Genomic DNA, 18,226 nt, shown 5'->3' with positions numbered 1-18,226 from the left:
ACATGGAGCACAGAATAAGCAGTGCACAACACACTTGTATGACATGTGTCCTGTTGTCTTGGTCTGTGGACCTCAATAATGGCAAAAAATAACATAAAATATTGCTGGAAGGTCCATTACACAGCCACACAGGAGCTAAACTATTGGATTAAAGCAACCACCTGCCAGTGTCAGGAGCAGCCTCTGTGAGCTGCTACAGTGATAAAATAGGGCTAAAACAAGATGTCTGCTCTTTATATTGAGCGGGACATGTGATTTCAGCAGCCAATGACACAAGCCGTGTTTCCTGCACCCTGATTGGCTAGCCGCAATGTGCACACATTAAGTTAGAAAGGGGGGAAAAAAAGACAGTTTAACCCCTTCCCGACATCGGACGTACTATACCGTCCGATGTCGGGTCCCCTGCTTTGATGCGCGCTCCGGCGGTGAGCGCACATCAAAGTCGCGACATGTCAGCTGTTTTTTACAGCTGACATGTGCGCGCAATAGCGGCGGGTGAAATCGCGATCACCCGCCGCTATTAACTAGTTAAATGCCGCTGTCAAACGCAGACAGCGGCATTTAACTACCGCATCCGGCCGGGCGGCCGGAAATGAGCGCATCGCCGACCCCCGTCACATGATCGGGGGTCGGCGATGCTTGTATATTGTAACCATAGAGGTCCTTGAGACCTCTATGGTTACTGATCGCCGGTGGCTGTGAGCGCCACCCTGTGGTCGGCTCTCACAGCACACCTGCATTTTAGCTACATAACAGCGATCTGATGATCGCTGTTATGTAGCAGAGCCGATCGGGCTGTGCCTGCTTCTAGCCTCCCATGGAGGCTATAGAAGCATGGTAAAAGTAAAAAAAAATGTGAAAAAAAATATAAAAGTTTTAATCACCCCCCCTTTCGCCCCAATCAAAATAAATCAATAAAAAAATAATCAAACCTACACATTTGGTATCGCCGCTTTCAGAATCACCCGATCTATCAATAAAAAAAAAAGCATTAACCTGATCGCAAAACGGCGTAACGAGAAAAAAAATCGAAACGCCAGAATTACGTTTTTTTGGTTGCCGCGATTTGCATTAAAATGCAATAACGGGCGATCAAAAGAACACATCTGCACCGAATTGGTATCATTAAAAACGCCGTCTCGACACGCAAAAAATAAGCCCTCAACCTACCCCAGATCATGAAAAATGGAGACGCTACGAGTATCGGAAAATGGCGCAATTTTATTTATTTATTTTTTTGCAAAGTTTGGAATTTTTTTTCACCACTTAGGGGAAAAATAACCTAGTCATATTAAATGTCTATGAACTCGTACTGACCTGGAGAATCATAGTGGCAGGTCAGTTTTAGCATTTAGTGAACCTAGCAAAAAAAACAAACAAAAAACAAGTGTGGGATTGCACTTTTTTTGCAATTTCACCGCACTTGGAATTTTTTTCCCGTTTTCTAGTACATGCCATGGTAAAACCAATGGTGTCATTCAAAAGTACAACTCATCCCGCAAAAAATAAGCCCTCACATGGCCAAATTGACAGAAAAATAAAAAAGTTATGGCTCTGGGAAGGAGGGGAGTGAAAAACGAAAACGGAAAAACGAAAAATCCCACGGTCATGAAGGGGTTAAAAGCATGCCACACCTCTGAGCTCTACAAACATGTTCCCCACACGTATGATCAACCACCATTATTGTAGTAAAAGTACTGAAAATACTTTAGTGGCAGCGCAAATATTTTCCCACAATTTTTACCAAATGTTACCTATTTTTTTCTTTTTTTCTTTTTATAAAATTGGAAAAAAAAAAAAAATATTTTGGCAATCATTTTCCAAACAAATTCGCTCATCACTAGGAGGGATCAGCAGCATAGAAACAGACAGGAAAAAGGCAGTGGGGTGACCAGAGGGAGAAGGCGGGCAACTTTTCCGCAGGTCAGACATGCTTGAATTTCTCCAAAGGGTTAGGTGTTCTCCAGTCTGGGACTTTTTTTTAAGAGTTCTGAGACAAACAAAATGGCATCCTGTGCCATGCAAGATTAGCAGGGGACTGACCGCTAAGAACCTAAACACTACCAGCATGATCAGGCACATGCACATGTCGTCTAAGCACCCAAAGCGGTGGGCCAAATGCCTGGGTCCATGATTGGTGACATCTAGTGACTCCGCTGCCTTTTACTCTGTGCTAGGTGCTTCCCAATCCCCTGTCCAAAACACCGGCCCTGATGCCTCTTTCCATGCACTTGTCCTTGTGCTTTCTGACTTACCATCATCAGACATTGCTAAATCATTGTTTACAGTCAACCACTCACATGCCCAAAGGCTAAAGGACACATTTCCAGGCTGCTTGCCATGAAAATGTTCGTGTTTTGGCTTGTTGACACAGAGGATTTCCACTGGCTCATGGCTGCAGCCATCCCTCGGTACTTTGACCCCAGCCGCCTTTTTTTCTCCCTGTGTGGCATCCATGCCTTGTACCAGCACATACTCAGGAACATCACCAGTACCCTTACCAATGCATTAGACAGAAGAGTATGGGAAGTGTTGTGAATTCCGTCTGGGCTCCCTCTGGTGGCCTTTAGCGATACTGCGGGTCTGGAGCTGGGCTCAGCTGCCTCATTTCCTGCTATGCTGGTTCCTATTTAATTCCACCTGGACCTTTACTTGTTGCCTGCTGTCGTTGTATTCAGTACTGGTTCTGACCTCTCCTGGATTTTCCTGGTGATCTGTCTATTTCTGAGAAGCTAAGTCTTGCTAGTTCTTTTTGCTCATTGTTTCCTTGAATATGTTTCTCAGTATATGATGTGTTCAGTCCAGCTTGCTTATATGAGATTTTTCGCTTGCTGGAAGCTCTGGGGAGCAGAGTGCGCCCCTCACATCGTGAGTCGGTGTGGGGGTTCTTGTACTTTCTGCGTGGATAGTTTTTGATAGTTCTTGTACCGACCGCACAGATCCCTGCTATCTTCTGTCTATTTAGTGTTAGCGGGCCTCATTTGCTTAAACCTGTTTTTCATTCCTACGTTTGTATTTTCCCCTTAACTCACCGTTATTATTTATGGGGGGCTGCCTAAACTTTGGGGTTATTTCTCTGAGGCAAGTGAGGCTTGCTTTCTCTCTAGGGGTAGCTAGTTTCTCAGGCCGTGAAGAGGCGTCTGGGTTTTTAGGTAACGCTCCACGGCTGTCTTTAGTGTGTGTGGATAGGATCAGGATTGCGGTCGGTATAGTTCCCACATCCCCGGAGCTTGTCCTACTATTCAGGTTTACCTATCAGGTCAGTTTGGTGATCCTACCACCGGATCATAACAGTACAGCAGGCCCGTAAAGAGTTAATGCATCGCAAAAGAGGGATAAGAGAAATCCTGAGTTCATTTTTTTTTTCATCTGCAGTGTGTCTAGCCTCTCTCCTCCCCTTAATCTCTGGGTGGTTCAGAATTCAGCTGCAGCTATGGACCTTCAGAGTCTGTCTTCTAGTGTGGATCATCTCACTGCTAGGGTACAAGGCATTCAGGATTATGTAGTCCGCAGTCCTATATCAGAGCCTAAGATACCTATTCCTGAGCTGTTCTCCGGAGACAGATCTAGGTTTTTGAACTTTAAAAATAATTGAAAATTATTTCTTTCTCTGAGACCTCGTTCCTCTGGTGATCCGGTTCAGCAAGTTAAAATTATTATTTCTTTGTTGCGTGGTGACCCTCAAGATTGGGCATTCTCTCTGGCGACGGGAGATCCTGCATTGCAAAATGTGGATGCGTTTTTTCTGGCGCTTGGAGTGCTTTATGAGGAACCTAATCTGGTAGACCAAGCAGAAAAGGTTTTGCTGGCTCTCTCCCAGGGTCAGGATGAAGCAGAGGTTTTCTGTCAGAAGTTTAGGAAATGGTCTGTGCACACTCAATGGAATGAGTGTGCCCTGGCAGCGATTTTCAGAAAGGGTCTTTCTGAAGCCATTAAGGATGTTATGGTGGGGTTTCCCACGCCTGCGGGTCTGAATGAGTCAATGTCTTTGGCCATTCAGATTGATCGGCGCTTACGGGAGCGCAAACCAGTGCACCATCTGGTGGTATTTTCTGAGCAGAAGCCTGAGTCTATGCAATGTGACAGGATTCTGACCAGAATTGAACGGCAAAATCAGACGTCAGAATGGGTTGTGCTTTTACTGTGGTGATTCTGCTCATGTTATCTCAGATTGTTCTAAGCGCATAAAAAACTTTGCTAAGTCTGTCACCATTGGTACTGTACAGCCTAAATTCATTTTGTCTGTTACTTTGATTTGCTCTGTCATCCTACTCAGTTATGGCTTTTGTGGATTCAGGTGCTGCCCTGAATTTGATGGATTTGTCTTTTGCCAGGCGCTGTGGTTTTGTCTTGGAGCCTTTGCAATTCCCTATTCCACTAAAGGGAAATGATGCCACGCCATTGGCCAAGAATAAACCTCAGTACTGGGCTCAAGTGACCATGTGCATGACTCCTGCACATCAGGAGGTGATTTGCTTTCTTGTGTTACATAATTTGCATGATGTTGTCGTGTTAGGTCTGCCATGGCTGCAGGCTCATAATCCAGTCCTGAATTGGAAAGCAATGTCTGTGTCAAGTTGGGGTTGCCAGGGGATTCATGGCGATGCTCCTTTGGTGTCTATTGCTTCTTCTACTCCTTCTGAAGTCCCTGAATTTTTGTCGGACTACCAGGATGTATTTGAGCCCAAGTCCAGTGCCCTACCTCCTCATAGGGATTGTGATTGCGCCATAAATTTGATTCCTGGTAGTAAGTTCCCTAAGGGACGACTTTTTAATTTGTCTGTACCAGAACATGCCGCTATGCGGAGTTATATCAAGGAGTCTTTGGAGAAGGGGCATATTCGCCCGTCCTCGTCCCCTTTGGGTGCGGGATTCTTTTTTGTGGCCAAGAAGGATGGTTCTCTGAGACCCTGTATAGATTATCGCCTTCTAAATAACATCACGGTCAAATTTCAGTATCCTTTGCCACTGTTGTCCGATCTGTTTGCTCGGGTTAGGGGGGCCAGTTGGTTCACCAAGATAGATCTTCGTGGAGCGTATAATCTTGTGCGTATAAAGCAGGGCGATGAATGGAAAACAGCATTCAATACGCCCGAAGGCCATTTTGAGTACTTGGTGATGCCTTTTGGGCTTTCTAATGCCCCTTCTGTGTTCCAGTCCTTCATGCACGATATCTTCCGAGAATATCTGGATAGGTTTATGATTGTGTACCTAGATGATATTTTGGTCTTTTCTGATGATTGGGAATTTCATGTGAAGCAGGTCAGAATGGTATTTCAGGTCCTGCGAGCCAATGCCTTGTTTGTGAAGGGCTCTAAATGTCTCTTCGGAGTCCAGAAGGTTTCCTTTTTGGGCTTTATTTTTTCTCCTTCTACCATTGAGATGGATCCAGTCAAGGTCCAGGCTATTTATGACTGGACTCAACCTACATCGGTAAAGAGTCTTCAGAAGTTCTTGGGTTTTTCTAATTTTTACCGTCGCTTCATCACTAATTTTTCCAGTGTGGTTAAGCCTTTGACGGATTTGACCAAGAAAGGTTCTGATGTGACGAATTGGTCTCCTGCGGCTGTGGAGGCCTTTCAGGAGCTCAAACGCCGGTTCTCTTCGGCTCCTGTCTTGCGTCAGCCGGATGTCTCTCTGCCCTTCCAGGTCAAGGTTGATGCTTCTGAGATTGGAGCTGGGTTTGTCTTGTCACAGAGAAGCTCTGATGGCTCTGTGATGAGGCCATGTGCTTTCTTTTCAAGAAAGTTTTCGCCTGCCGAGCGGAATTATGATGTTGGTAATCGGGAGTTGTTGGCAATGAAATGGGCATTTGAGGAGTGGCGACATTGGCTTCAGGGAGCCAAACATCGTGTAGTGGTCTTGACGGATCACAAGAATTTGACTTATCTCGAGTCTGCTAAATGGCTAAATCCTAGACGGGCTCAATGGTCGCTGTTTTTCTCCCGTTTCGATTTCGTGGTTTCATACCTTCCGGGTTCGAAGAACGTGAAGGCTGATGCTCTTTCTAGGAGCTTTGTGCCTGACTCTCCGGGAGTTTCTGAACCGGCTGGTGTCCTCAGAGAAGGGGTGATTTTGTCTGCCATCTCCCCTGATTTATGACGGGTACTGCAGGAATTTCAGGCCAATAGACCTGACCGTTGTCCACCGGAGAGACTGTTTGTCCCGGATAGATGGACCAGTAGAGTCATTTCCGAGGTTCATTCTTCGGTGTTGGCGGGTCATCCTGGGATTTTTGGTACCAGGGATTTGGTGGCTAGGTCCTTTTGGTGGCCTTCCTTGTCGCGGGATGTGCGTTCCTTTGTGCAGTCCTGTGGGATTTGTGCTCGGGCCAAGCCTTGCTGTTCTCGTGCCAGTGGATTGCTTTTGCCTTTACCTGTCCCGAAGAGGCCCTGGACACATATTTCCATGGATTTTAATTTGGATCTTCCAGTCTCTCAGAAGATGTCTGTTATCTGGGTGGTTTGTGATCATTTTTCTAAAATGGTCCATTTTGTGCCCTTGCCGAAGCTGCCTTCCTCCTCCGATTTGGTTCCACTGTTTTTTCAGAATGTGGTTCGCTTGCATGGTATTCCCGAGAATATTGTGTCTGACAGAGGATCCCAGTTTGTGTCCAGATTTTGGCGGTCCTTTTGTGCTAAGATGGGCATTGAATTATCTTTTTCATCGGCCTTCCATCCTCAGACGAATGGCCAAACCGAACGAACTAATCAGACCTTGGAGACTTATCTGAGATGTTTTGTTTCTGTGGATCAGGATGATTGGGTGACTTTTTTGCCATTGGCTGAGTTCGCCCTCAATCGGGCTAGTTCTGCTACTTTGGTTTCGCCTTTTTATTGCAATTCTGGTTTTCATCCTCGTTTTTCCTCAGGTCAGGTTGAGCCTTCTGACTGTCCTGGGGTGGATTCTGTGGTGGATAGGTTGCAGCAGATTTGGAACCACGTGGTGGACAATTTGACGTTGTCACAAGAGAAGGCTCAGCGCTTCGCTAACCGCCGTCGCTGTGTGGGTCCCCGACTTCGTGTGGGGGATTTGGTATGGTTGTCTTCTCGTTATGTTCCGATGAAGGTTTCCTCTCCTAAGTTCAAGCCTCGTTTCATCGGTCCTTATAAGATTTTGGAAATCCTCAACCCTGTATCGTTTCGTTTGGACCTCCCAGCATCATTTGCCATTCACAATGTGTTCCATAGGTCATTGTTGCGGAGGTATGTGGTGCCTGTGGTTCCTTCTGTTGACCCTCCTGCTCCGGTCTTGGTCGAGGGAGAATTGGAGTATGTGATGGAGAAGATCTTGGATTCTCGTGTTTCGAGACGGAAGCTTCAGTACTTAGTTAAATGGAAGGGCTATGGTCAGGAGGATAATTCCTGGGTTGTCGCCTCGGATGTCCATGTGGCCGATTTGGTTCGTGCCTTTCATTCGGCTCGTCCAGATCGGCCTGGGGGCTCTGGTGAGGGTTCGGGGACCCCTCCTCAAGGGGGGGGGTACTGTTGTGAATTCCGTCTGGGCTCCCTCTGGTGGCCTTTAGCGATACTGCGGGTCTGGAGCTGGGCTCAGCTGCCTCATTTCCTGCTATGCTGGTTCCTATTTAATTCCACCTGGACCTTTACTTGTTGCCTGCTGTCGTTGTATTCAGTACTGGTTCTGACCTCTCCTGGATTTTCCTGGTGACCTGTCTATTTCTGAGAAGCTAAGTCTTGCTAGTTCTTTTTGCTCATTGTTTCCTTGAATATGTTTCTCAGTATATGATGTGTTCAGTCCAGCTTGCTTATATGTGATTTTTTGCTTGCTGGAAGCTCTGGGGAGCAGAGTGCGCCTCTCACATCGTGAGTCGTGTGGGGGTTCTTGTACTTTCTGTGTGGATAGTTTTTGATAGTTCTTGTACCGACCGCACAGATCCCTGCTATCTTCTGTCTATTTAGTGTTAGTGGGCCTCATTTGCTTAAACCTGTTTTTCATTCCTACGTTTGTATTTTCCCCTTAACTCACCGTTATTATTTGTGGGGGGCTGCCTAAACTTTGGGGTTATTTCTCTGAGGCAAGTGAGGCTTGCTTTCTCTCTAGGGGTAGCTAGTTTCTCAGGCCATGAAGAGGTGTCTAGGTTTTTAGGTATGGCTCCACGGCTGCCTTTAGTGTGTGTGGATAGGATCAGGATTGCGGTCGGTATAGTTCCCACATCCCCGGAGCTTGTCCCACTATTCAGGTTTACCTATCAGGTCAGTTTGGTGATTTCTACCACCGGATCATAACAGGGAATACAAACTGATGATGACCTTTGACAGTCTCACTGCAGGAATGAATGTGTCGAACGGATTTATGTCTTTTTGCATCAACTAAGGAACTTGCCACTCAGACTATGAGGGGTCATCACTAGTGTTGAGCATTCCTATACCGCAAGTATCGGGTATCGGCCGATACTTGCGGTATCGGAATTCCGATACAGAGTTCCGATACTTTTGTGGTATCGGGAATCGGTATCGGAGCCATATTCATGTGTAAAATAAAGAATTAAAATAAAAAATATGGATATACTCACCTCTCCGGTGGCCCCTGGATCTTACTGCTGTAACCGGGAGCCTTTGTTCCTAAGAATGAGCGCGTGAATGGCCTTCGATGACGTCGCGGCTTCTGATTGGTCGCATGACCGCTCATGTGACCGCTCACGCGACCAATCAGAAGCCGCGACGTCAGCCGCGACGTCATCGAAGGTCCTTCACTCGCTCATTCTTAGGAACAAAGGCTCCCGGTTACAGCGGTAAGATCCAGGGGCCACCGGAGAGGTGAGTATATCCATATTTTTTATTTTAATTCTTTATTTTACACATGAATATGGATCCCAGGGCCTGAAGGAGTTTCCTCTCCTTCAGACCCTGGGAACCATTCCGATACTTTGCGTCCCATTGAAATGCATTGGTATCGGTATCGGCGATATCCGATATTTTTCGGGTATCGGCCGATAACTATCCGATACCGATACTTTCAAGTATCGGACGGTATCGCTCAACACTAGTCATCACAACAGAACTAGATCCCAATCAGAGGACAATAAAACAATCCTTATCTGAGAACTGGCCCAATATTTATGGACATAACTGTTTATCACTCATGGTAATTCTGCTTCATGTCACCTGTCTTATCCATGATTTTTCCTTTTTTTTTTCTGTGCTATGTTGTGCATAAATATGTGATTCTTCAGAATTACTTTTAGTCTTTGCCTGATGAAGAGACCTGTGTAGTCTCGAAAGCTTGCAATTTGTTACCATCTTTTCAGTTAGCCATTAAAAGGTATCAACCACGGAGGGCTCTCAATTCTAAATATTTTTCCATGCATACACTGAGTATTTTTACCCTATGCTTGGTTTAAAAAAAAAAGTAACCATTACAGACTACCACATTTTTTTTGTTCTGTATTTCTTTTAGTGTTTCTTAAAGCAAGAAAGTTGCCATTTGAAATTACTTCAGTTTGTGCCATGTCTGTGATCTTCTTTTTGTCTGCAAAATTAAACTGAATGAACATCCTCCAAGGCCGGTGATTTACATAATTTTTGCCAGGGGTTGTACAAGGATCTCCATTATGATTGTGTGCCTTAGGGTTCATAAGGAAAGCAAGCTTTAGTCTGATGCCAGATTAGAATTTTGGCCAGAACACAAATGATGCTGCTACATCACGATATAATGCAAAAAAGTCTCAATGCAATTGAAAAGGTACTGTGACACCAAGTCACAAATAATCAAATAGTTGGAATTTTCTGTGTCTTTGTAGGTTTTGCAGCACTTTGTGGGTTGTAATGTAACTTCATTTACCAGCATCACACTGCAATGTAGTATCAGCAGAGAACAATTTTTGGCAATGAAAGCTGTCGTAGCCGAAATTAACACACAACCCCAGCCTTAGGGTAGAGTCACATGGCTGAATAACTCGGACGAGGATCATAACGCAATGCTCAAACTTACTGTTGGCTCTCCCGACCCGAGCGCGACAGCTGCATAGAAATACATGCTGTCACAGTCAGGAGAGCTGATGTCTAGTTCTGAGCACGTCCAATCCTCGCTTGTTATACGGCCATCTGACTCTTGCTTTAAGCCTCATACTGGCTTACGATATTCTCTTATGACTCAAGTGCTATCTGCGATTTTCACGATCGGAATCATTTTGGCAAAAGTCTATGGGGCCATTCACATGTCTAAGATGTTATTCATTCTTTGGGGGGGGGGCCAGCAGTCTTAGTAAAATCAGAGACCTGTAGATTTTGATCCACGCGTCGGAGCAAAATATATATACATATACATAGTGTGTGTATATCTATCTCGTACTCACTCAGGGGTGCGGCAGGAGGAAGACAGGGGGCACATTTCTTTAAAAAGTCCGTGCGGGTTTATTTGTTCCATAAACCCCTAAGAAACAACAAAAGGTGAACAGCCTTAAGAGTCGGCAAAACAACACAAAATGTTCTTAGTCGGGTTCTGCTCCCTCAGGCCTGTTGGCACACAGGCTGGGCAATGTCCAGCATGCAGGCTCAGTATGGAGCCACGCACAGGAGGCCTCTTTGCTCCCCAGACACAAACCATGTGCCAAACAGCCTCCATTAAATAGGCTGTAAACACACCCAGAGGTGAGGTATGTCGGTATCCAGACCCGCCCATCTCTCACAGCTACCCGCAACGCGGACCTCGGGCACTAAACAACATCCTAGTGCTTATGTGCAGCAAAGAAAATACCCTGGGTTACATTACAGGGAGCAGCCTTGCCTGTGAGACATACCTCCCATTGATGTGTGTGTATCTATATGTGTGTGTGTATATATATATATATATATATATATATATATATATATATATATATATATATATATATATATATATATATATATATATATATATATATATACACACACACACACACACACACACACACACACACACACACACACACACACACACACACACACACACACACACACACACACACACACACACACACACACACACACACAAAGATGTGGCCCTCCCCAAATTGTGCTGCAGTAAAAGTCCTTTATTTTGCCATTACATGGTTAAAGGACATCATATCATGCTTACACCTGGACCCGTTGAAGCGCAGTCGGCGCGAAACGGTCGTCTGATGTCCTTGATCTATGTAATGGCGAAATAAAGGACTTTTATCTCAACACGATTTGGTGAGTGCCACATCTTCCTTTCTTCTCGTGTACGCATTTTTCAAAGACTACTACATGATGCTGAGCACCGCAAGGAGCGTGTTACATACCACCTCTTGAGGATAAACCAGACTAAGCATAGCTTTGGTCGTAGGATCTATATACACACTTTGCCGCTGGATCTGGTGCCATTCTTAGATTTTTTTTCCTGGAAAAAAAAAAAAAAAAGATTTTGGCCCCTTTTTCTCGTTAGTGAGAAACATGAGCGTTTGTCCATAAATGATGTAGGTGATAAAGCTCCTCTGTGTTTCTCCTTATAAAATCAAAGGCACAGCCTAGGCCAAAAGCAGACTATGGGTGCCAAATTAGATTGCCTTGCCATACCAATCTGTAGTATGGCAGTGTACATATAGAGTTCATAATGGCTTGCGTATCAGCTGTTTAATGTACCATTTTCATGCACCACAAGTGGTTAAGCAATATATTTATTTTCTCTGCATTCATGTAAGATGGCAAGTTGTTGTGCATGTGAAAAATATCTAATTTGTTGTCTCAATGTAGAGCTGTACAGATACCACTTTTTTTTTGCAAAAAATGAGACACTAAGCCTATTAATCTTATCCAGTGCAAATTATTAGCAGGCAATTATAATTGTAATAAAGTTGCATAGTCCAGTGAACTGAATTTGGTGCAGTAAAAGGCTTAATTAGCAGGCCTAAACAGGTCACTTCAGGAGGGTTAGTTTACTTAGTAGGTAACATTAATTAAAGCCCCGCAAGGCCACTTAGCTGTGCGGCCTTTGGGATTCAAAATGGCAAATTAATGCATTCAAATGCTTACCTTTAACACTTGAACACGAGAGTTAATTAAATATGTTCTCTTTGTATTCTCCAGACTTTTGTATTACCTGGCTTTTCAGCTCCTTATTGCCGGTCACTTGGGAATTGGTGAGTGTCTGCCGGGTACCAGAGTGAATGTGTGATTTGACTTGAAATCGCAGTAAAGAAAATTGCTAATTGTCACACGAAGAAAAGGTTAAGTTGATGTCAAAAGCGCAATATACATTATAAACCCTCAGGAAATCTTTCTCTACCTTCAGCATTTAAATATAGGGTGCTAAACATTACCAATATATTTATTTGGATGAAACCGTTTTTAATAATTATCTGCATAAAAAAAAGCCTAAAGAAATAAAAAAAGAAAAAAAAATAGTGTAAATTCTCCCCATGTTCTTACTTGAATGGAAAATATGCAACCACAATGCAAACTGTAATCGAAAAATTTAAGGCAATTTTTGCATTGCATTTGCCATAAATAATTTTGTGGAGTTGTTTAGAGAAAGGAAAATATCTAACCCATTTTGGGAAATGTCCTATGTCTGTACTGCAATTTCATGTATCTGCTGTGCATTGCTCATGTCTTGATGTAAGGTCTTGGATCTCGCTTAAGAACAGATGCAAAATGTAGATCTGGGGGCAGTAGTGGAAGGACGCCCAGAATAGGTAAAATTATTACACCTCTCTTATGTGACTGAAGATTTAAAGAGGCAATGCCATTAAAAAGATTTAGAACATATCCGGGTGAAGTGTCACTGGATGCGCTGCTGATAATAGTACTCCATGAATATTTTCCACTTTATTCTAACAGGTTTATCATGTCAACGCGTTTCGAGGTCAATGCAGGACCTTTTCATCAGGACAAAAACCTAGTCAAAATGATTTATGGGCTAAATCTTTATGAATGTACAGTATATGTAATATCGGTATTAATATACTCACTGCCATCTTTGGTCTTCATCTGGGTCACGGGGCTGCTCTTCCGACTTGCGGTAAAATGGGTAGTCCCATCTTTAAGATCCTATCCCAATATGTAGTAGGTATAATAATAGTAAATACCTCCAACTAGAAATGAAGTATAATTTTTCTGATTTGCTATGTTGCATAACCCATGTGCAGGGCATTGCAGTAGAATCCATGGTTATGACTAGTGATGAACGCGTAAACTCGTCGCTCGGGTGATCGCCGAGTATTTGTTAGTGCTCGGAGATTTAGTTTTCGTTGCCTCAGCTGCATGATTTACAGCTGATAGACAGCTTGAATACATGTGGGGATTCCCTAGCAACCAGGCAACCCCCACATGTACTCAGGCTGGCTAGCCGCCGTAAATCATGCAGCTGCGTCAACAAAAACTAAATCTCCGAGCACTTACAAATACTCGGACACACCCGAGCGTGCTTGGGAAAACCCGAGCAACGAGTACACTCGCTCATCACTAGTTATGACCACTAATGGCTAACTGTTACTATATGAGTTGTAACCATGGATACCTAAGCTACTGCAATGCCAGAAGTCACTTTCACAATGTAACCAAATGGGGTGTCCGAATGAGACTCCGTAGGCTTACATTGTAAAAGGAACTTTAGGGTCACATGTGAACCACAAAATCTGAATAGTCGTCACGTGACCCAGAAGAGGACTGGAGTAGCGCTGGATACTGGAGAAGCTGGCATAGTTTATTTTACAATGTCTTACTCTTCCATATTCATTAGAATAATTCCTCTCCCCCTAACTGGTTTTGGCTCAACAAAACAAAGCAGAATCAAAAGGGATGAGTCCTTTTGGAGATTCTTCCACACCCCCCCCCTCTCTTTCCTTCTTTCCAAGAACCCCATAGTAAAAGTATGGGTCAGCCTATATAACATGGATATTACCTTGTAATAGCTTTTTATTATCTTTGTTTATGCCTTTTTTTACATTACTTTTGCCAGCATAAATATTTTTAAAAAGGTGGCAAACATTTAATTGTATAATGTACATGATTTGAAGTCTAACCATCTGTAGCCATCATATTTTGCTACTTCATGTAGGGGGGTCTTAATTCTGTGCTGTCTAGATTAATATAAAATAAAGTCTGTATTTAATAATGCATTATGTATATCTGATGTCAGATTTTCAGCACAGAACAATGATCACGGCTAGGTCTACACTGCTGGTGGAAACCTCTTTAGAGAAGCCTGTGAGGGACGCTAACCACACTGGAATTCGAAAGCACAAAAGCACTGGAGAAAAGATTCCCTTTATTGGGCTTACGAAAAGTAAGTCGCGTTGTATATCTGTATGCCATTTTATTTTTCATTGTCGCTTTTCCAAAAATATTATGTAAAGCCTATACCCGTACGGTGTTAAATGAAACCCCACAGGTGAGGATGCAAAATTATTACATGAACCTTACCTTACACTCTGAAATAAAATCTCCCTCCTCTACTGCCTTGCTTAGGAGCCTACTTTGGCTTTTGTCAGCTACCCGAGAATAGAGGAAGATTTACAATCTTTTTTTTTTTTTTTTTTTCTTTAATATCTTAAATAGTGTTGAGCGATACCTTCCGATATCGGAAAGTATCGGCCGATACCGTCAAAGTATCGGATCTAATCCGATACCGATACCCGATCCCAATGCAAGTCAATGGGACGAAAATATCGGAATTAAAATAAACCCTTTCTTTCCTTGTAGGTTAATTCTACATGAAGGAAAACAACTAAGAATAATGTAGGATGTATTGGGGGACGTGGCGGAGACATTAAAGGCACAGAGGTTTAGCCCAATCTAATAGAATAGCAGGATTTTGTTTTGTTTTTTATGACGTTCGGCATTAGAAAGATTTTGACTATGTTAATTTTTTTTTTATTTTGTCAGATATTGATGTTTCACTACTTCCACGCCCTTCACCTTCTTTTTTACTTCTCCCACACTTTCTTCTTCATTGTCCTCATCATCAGCTTCTTTGACATCAACTTCTTCACTTTATTCATCTTCTTCTTCATCTTCTACCTATTATTTTTTGGGTTACATTGTTCATATTCTTTTTATTTTACTATTATCTTCATCATATTCTACTTCTTCATCATATTCTTATTTGTGACAAGCATTCCCGTAGTTGTTATCTATAAAAGTTTGAAGATTACACCTTCCGTTCTGCCTGTCACAAAACAGTTACATTTGTCCGCGTTCAGTTTGGCCTGCAGCATCAGGCTTTATCCAGGGGCACCACGAGGAGGAACGGACTCACCCCCATACACTGCTTAGTCTTCTTCTGCTTATAATTTAGATAATATCTTTTGCTCTGATATTTAGTCTTATGCTTAATGTTCTTCTGCTCTTTGTTCTGCAGCCTCTTGTTCTTCTGCTTCTCGGTCTTCCAGGTCGTCGTCGTCTCCAGGGTCGTCGTCTCCGGGGTCGTCGTCATCGGGGTGGTCTTCAGGGTCGTCGTCTCCGGGGTCGTCGTCATCGGGGTGGTCTTCAGGGTCATCGTCTCCAGGGTCGTCGTCATCACGGTGGTTGTCGTCTCTGGTGTCGTCGTCATCTTAGGGGTGGTCTTCCAGGTCATCGTGTTTAGTCTCTTGAACTTGGAAATGTAGCAGAAGGTACAAGAAGGCTGAGAAAATGCCGAGAACCAGCTGATGGAACTGGAACTCGGATGGCTACCCGAAGGTCCAAGAGCCAATGGAACTACCGAGGACCAGCTGACGTTGCTGGAACCCGGTTACTAAGCAGGAGGTACCCGTGCCTGAAAGCACTACCAAGGACCACCTGACGTTGGTGGAACTCGGATACCCAGAGGGAGGCACCTAAGCCAAAGGCTCTGCCCGGAACCAGCTGACGGTACTGGAACCAGGATGGGGAGCAGAAGGTACAAGAGCAAAAGACACTGCCGAGAACCAGCTGACGGTACTGGAACCCGGATGGGTAGCCGAAGGTCCAAGAGCCAATGGAACGACCGAGGACCAGCTGACGTTACTGGAACCCAGTTACTAAGCAGGAGGTACCCGTGCCTGAAAGCACTACAAAGGACCACCTGACGTTGGTGGAACTCGGATATCCAGAGGGAGGCACCTAAGCCAAAGGCTCTGCCCGGAACCAGCTGACGGTACTGGAACCAGGATGGGGAGCAGAAGGTACAAGAGCAAAAGACACTGCCGAGAACCAGCTGACGGTACTGGAACCCGGATGGGTAGCCGAAGGTCCAAGAGCCAATGGAACGACCGAGGACCAGCTGACGTTACTGGAACCAGGATGGGGACCTATTCAAGCTTGTCTTCCTAGAGCCCCAACTAGCAGTGTTGGAGCAAAGGGTCAGCAGGAGGAGGAGGAGAGGGAGCAGAGTGTAGGCCGAAGCCTGCACTGGCGGCAGCTTTGGGTCTGTTGTGTCTGCGTGGCAGTTGCAGGACACGTTGCCGGCTGCACAGCAGGGGAACAGCTGGCGGTGCTGAACCCCACTGACACATTGGCTGGTGTTTTTCTCTGTGCAGCTAGCAGTACCGGGCCCCAACTGGCGGTGTTGGAGCCCGGGCTCTGCAGGGGGAGCAGAGTGTAGGCCGAAGCCTAATTGAACCAATTTCAAAGGTAACCTTTAACCCCCCCTCAGGGGTTACAAAGTAGAAGAGCCACAGCTTATGCAGCAGTAGTGCTGCACAAGTCAAAGGTTGCTCTTTTAATTTTTCTCCTTGCACACGCTGAATGAAACACTTATAACATTTAGCCCTTTATACAGTCAAACTGTGTTGGAGGCGCGAGTTCCCTTCGTAATGAGACGCAGCACAGATGTCAAGAATCCCACCTTGGTGCTGGGTGCAGCCTCCTGAGCGTTGTTATTTGCTGTACAGGAGTCTGCGCTGTCGTGTTATCCCCTGGCCTAGCGCTGTTAGCGCTGCCCATCTTCTGACATCATTTAATGTCGGCCGGTGCGGTTCGCGATGACCATGAATCCCAGCCCCGCAGTGTCTTAACATTGTTAAAACACTGCGGGGCTGGGATTCATGGCCTGGCGCAGCACATATGTTCGCCTCTCACACTCGGGTCCTCACACCCGCTTCAAACTGTGCGGCTTCAGCTGATACCTTATCGCATGCCACGGCCATGAAGCCGCACACTCTGAAGAAGGCGGAAGGAGACGAGTGACAGGCGAACATATGCACTGCTCATGCCCATCAATCACACCCTCGCAGTCAAAATAAATAAGACACCGAGGGGCGTTGTGTGGGGCAAGGCGGCTGCAGAGGCGCAGGCAGCCAAACAATGATGCCAGAAGACGGGCAGCGCTACCAAGGAGCTTGTTGCATGTCAATACAAAGGAAAATCACACCTGAGGGATGTTTTAATGGTCGCAGAGGACTCATTTTAGACGTGTTCAGTTCAACCTGGGCAAGGAGAATAAGTTTCGGAGCCACCTTGCACACATGCAGCATTACTGTCGTACAAGGTGGCTGTAAAACGTAGAAACGCCTGGGGGAGGGGGGACAGGTTTCCTTCAATTTTAGTTCTTGTGCCTGCGAGGCTTTTGCAGGACACGTTGCCGGCTACACAGCAGGGGAACAGCTGGTGGTGCTGAACCCCACTGACACATTGGCTGGTGTTTGGCTCTGTGCAGCCAGCACATCTGGGCCCCAACTGGCGGTGTTAGAGCCCAGGGTCAGCAGGAGGAGGAGAGGGATTACAGTGTAGGCCGAAGCCTGCACTGGAGCAAGTTGAAAGGGAAACTTTAACCCCCCCCCCCCAAGCGTTTGTAGCTGAAAGAGCCATCGTGTACAGCAGTAATGCTGGAAAAGGTAAACTTAGCTCTTTTAATTATGGTCCTTGCACATGCTGAACCTAACACTTATGAAAAGTGTCCCCTCCTAGCGTGATACCGTCCGGTTGGTGTAACTGTCCTTTGTGATGTGACGCAGCACAGCCGTCATTCTTACCCCCTTGGCGCCGTGCGCCGCCTCCTCAGCATTGTTTGAATCAGTCCCGGAGCCTGCGCTGTTAGGTTAGCCCTTGGCCATGCACACATTTTGCGCTGCCCGTCTTCTGACATCATTTGGTGTCAGGCTGGCTGCGCCTGTGCGGCCGCGCTGGCTAAGAGCCCGCCTCGCAGTGTCGTCTAATGTAATCCCACCGCGGGCCTGGGATCCGTGGCCATGCGCAGTGCATATCCTCACCTCTTACTCCCCTCCCTACGGCTTCTTCACACTGTGCGGTGTCACGGCCGTGGCATGCTATTAGGGACCAGCTGACACCGCACAGTCTGAAAAAGC

General features: G+C 45.3%; 1 protein-coding gene across 1 annotated transcript in view; it reads left to right on the top strand.

Moving 5' to 3' along the window:
* The window catches only part of LOC143794009 (cryptic protein-like), a 63,812-nt gene that overhangs the window by 31,121 nt on the left and 14,465 nt on the right, over positions 1-18,226 (top strand). The window contains exons 2-3 of the mRNA XM_077280927.1: positions 12,048-12,100; positions 14,101-14,247. Coding sequence (XP_077137042.1) covers positions 12,048-12,100; positions 14,101-14,247 — 200 coding nt within the window. The remainder of the gene's footprint in view (positions 1-12,047; positions 12,101-14,100; positions 14,248-18,226) is intronic.

Source organism: Ranitomeya variabilis, chromosome 1, assembly GCF_051348905.1.
Source record: "Ranitomeya variabilis isolate aRanVar5 chromosome 1, aRanVar5.hap1, whole genome shotgun sequence".
Classification (NCBI taxonomy): domain Eukaryota; kingdom Metazoa; phylum Chordata; class Amphibia; order Anura; family Dendrobatidae; genus Ranitomeya; species Ranitomeya variabilis.
This window is presented reverse-complemented; position numbering and strand designations above follow the sequence as displayed.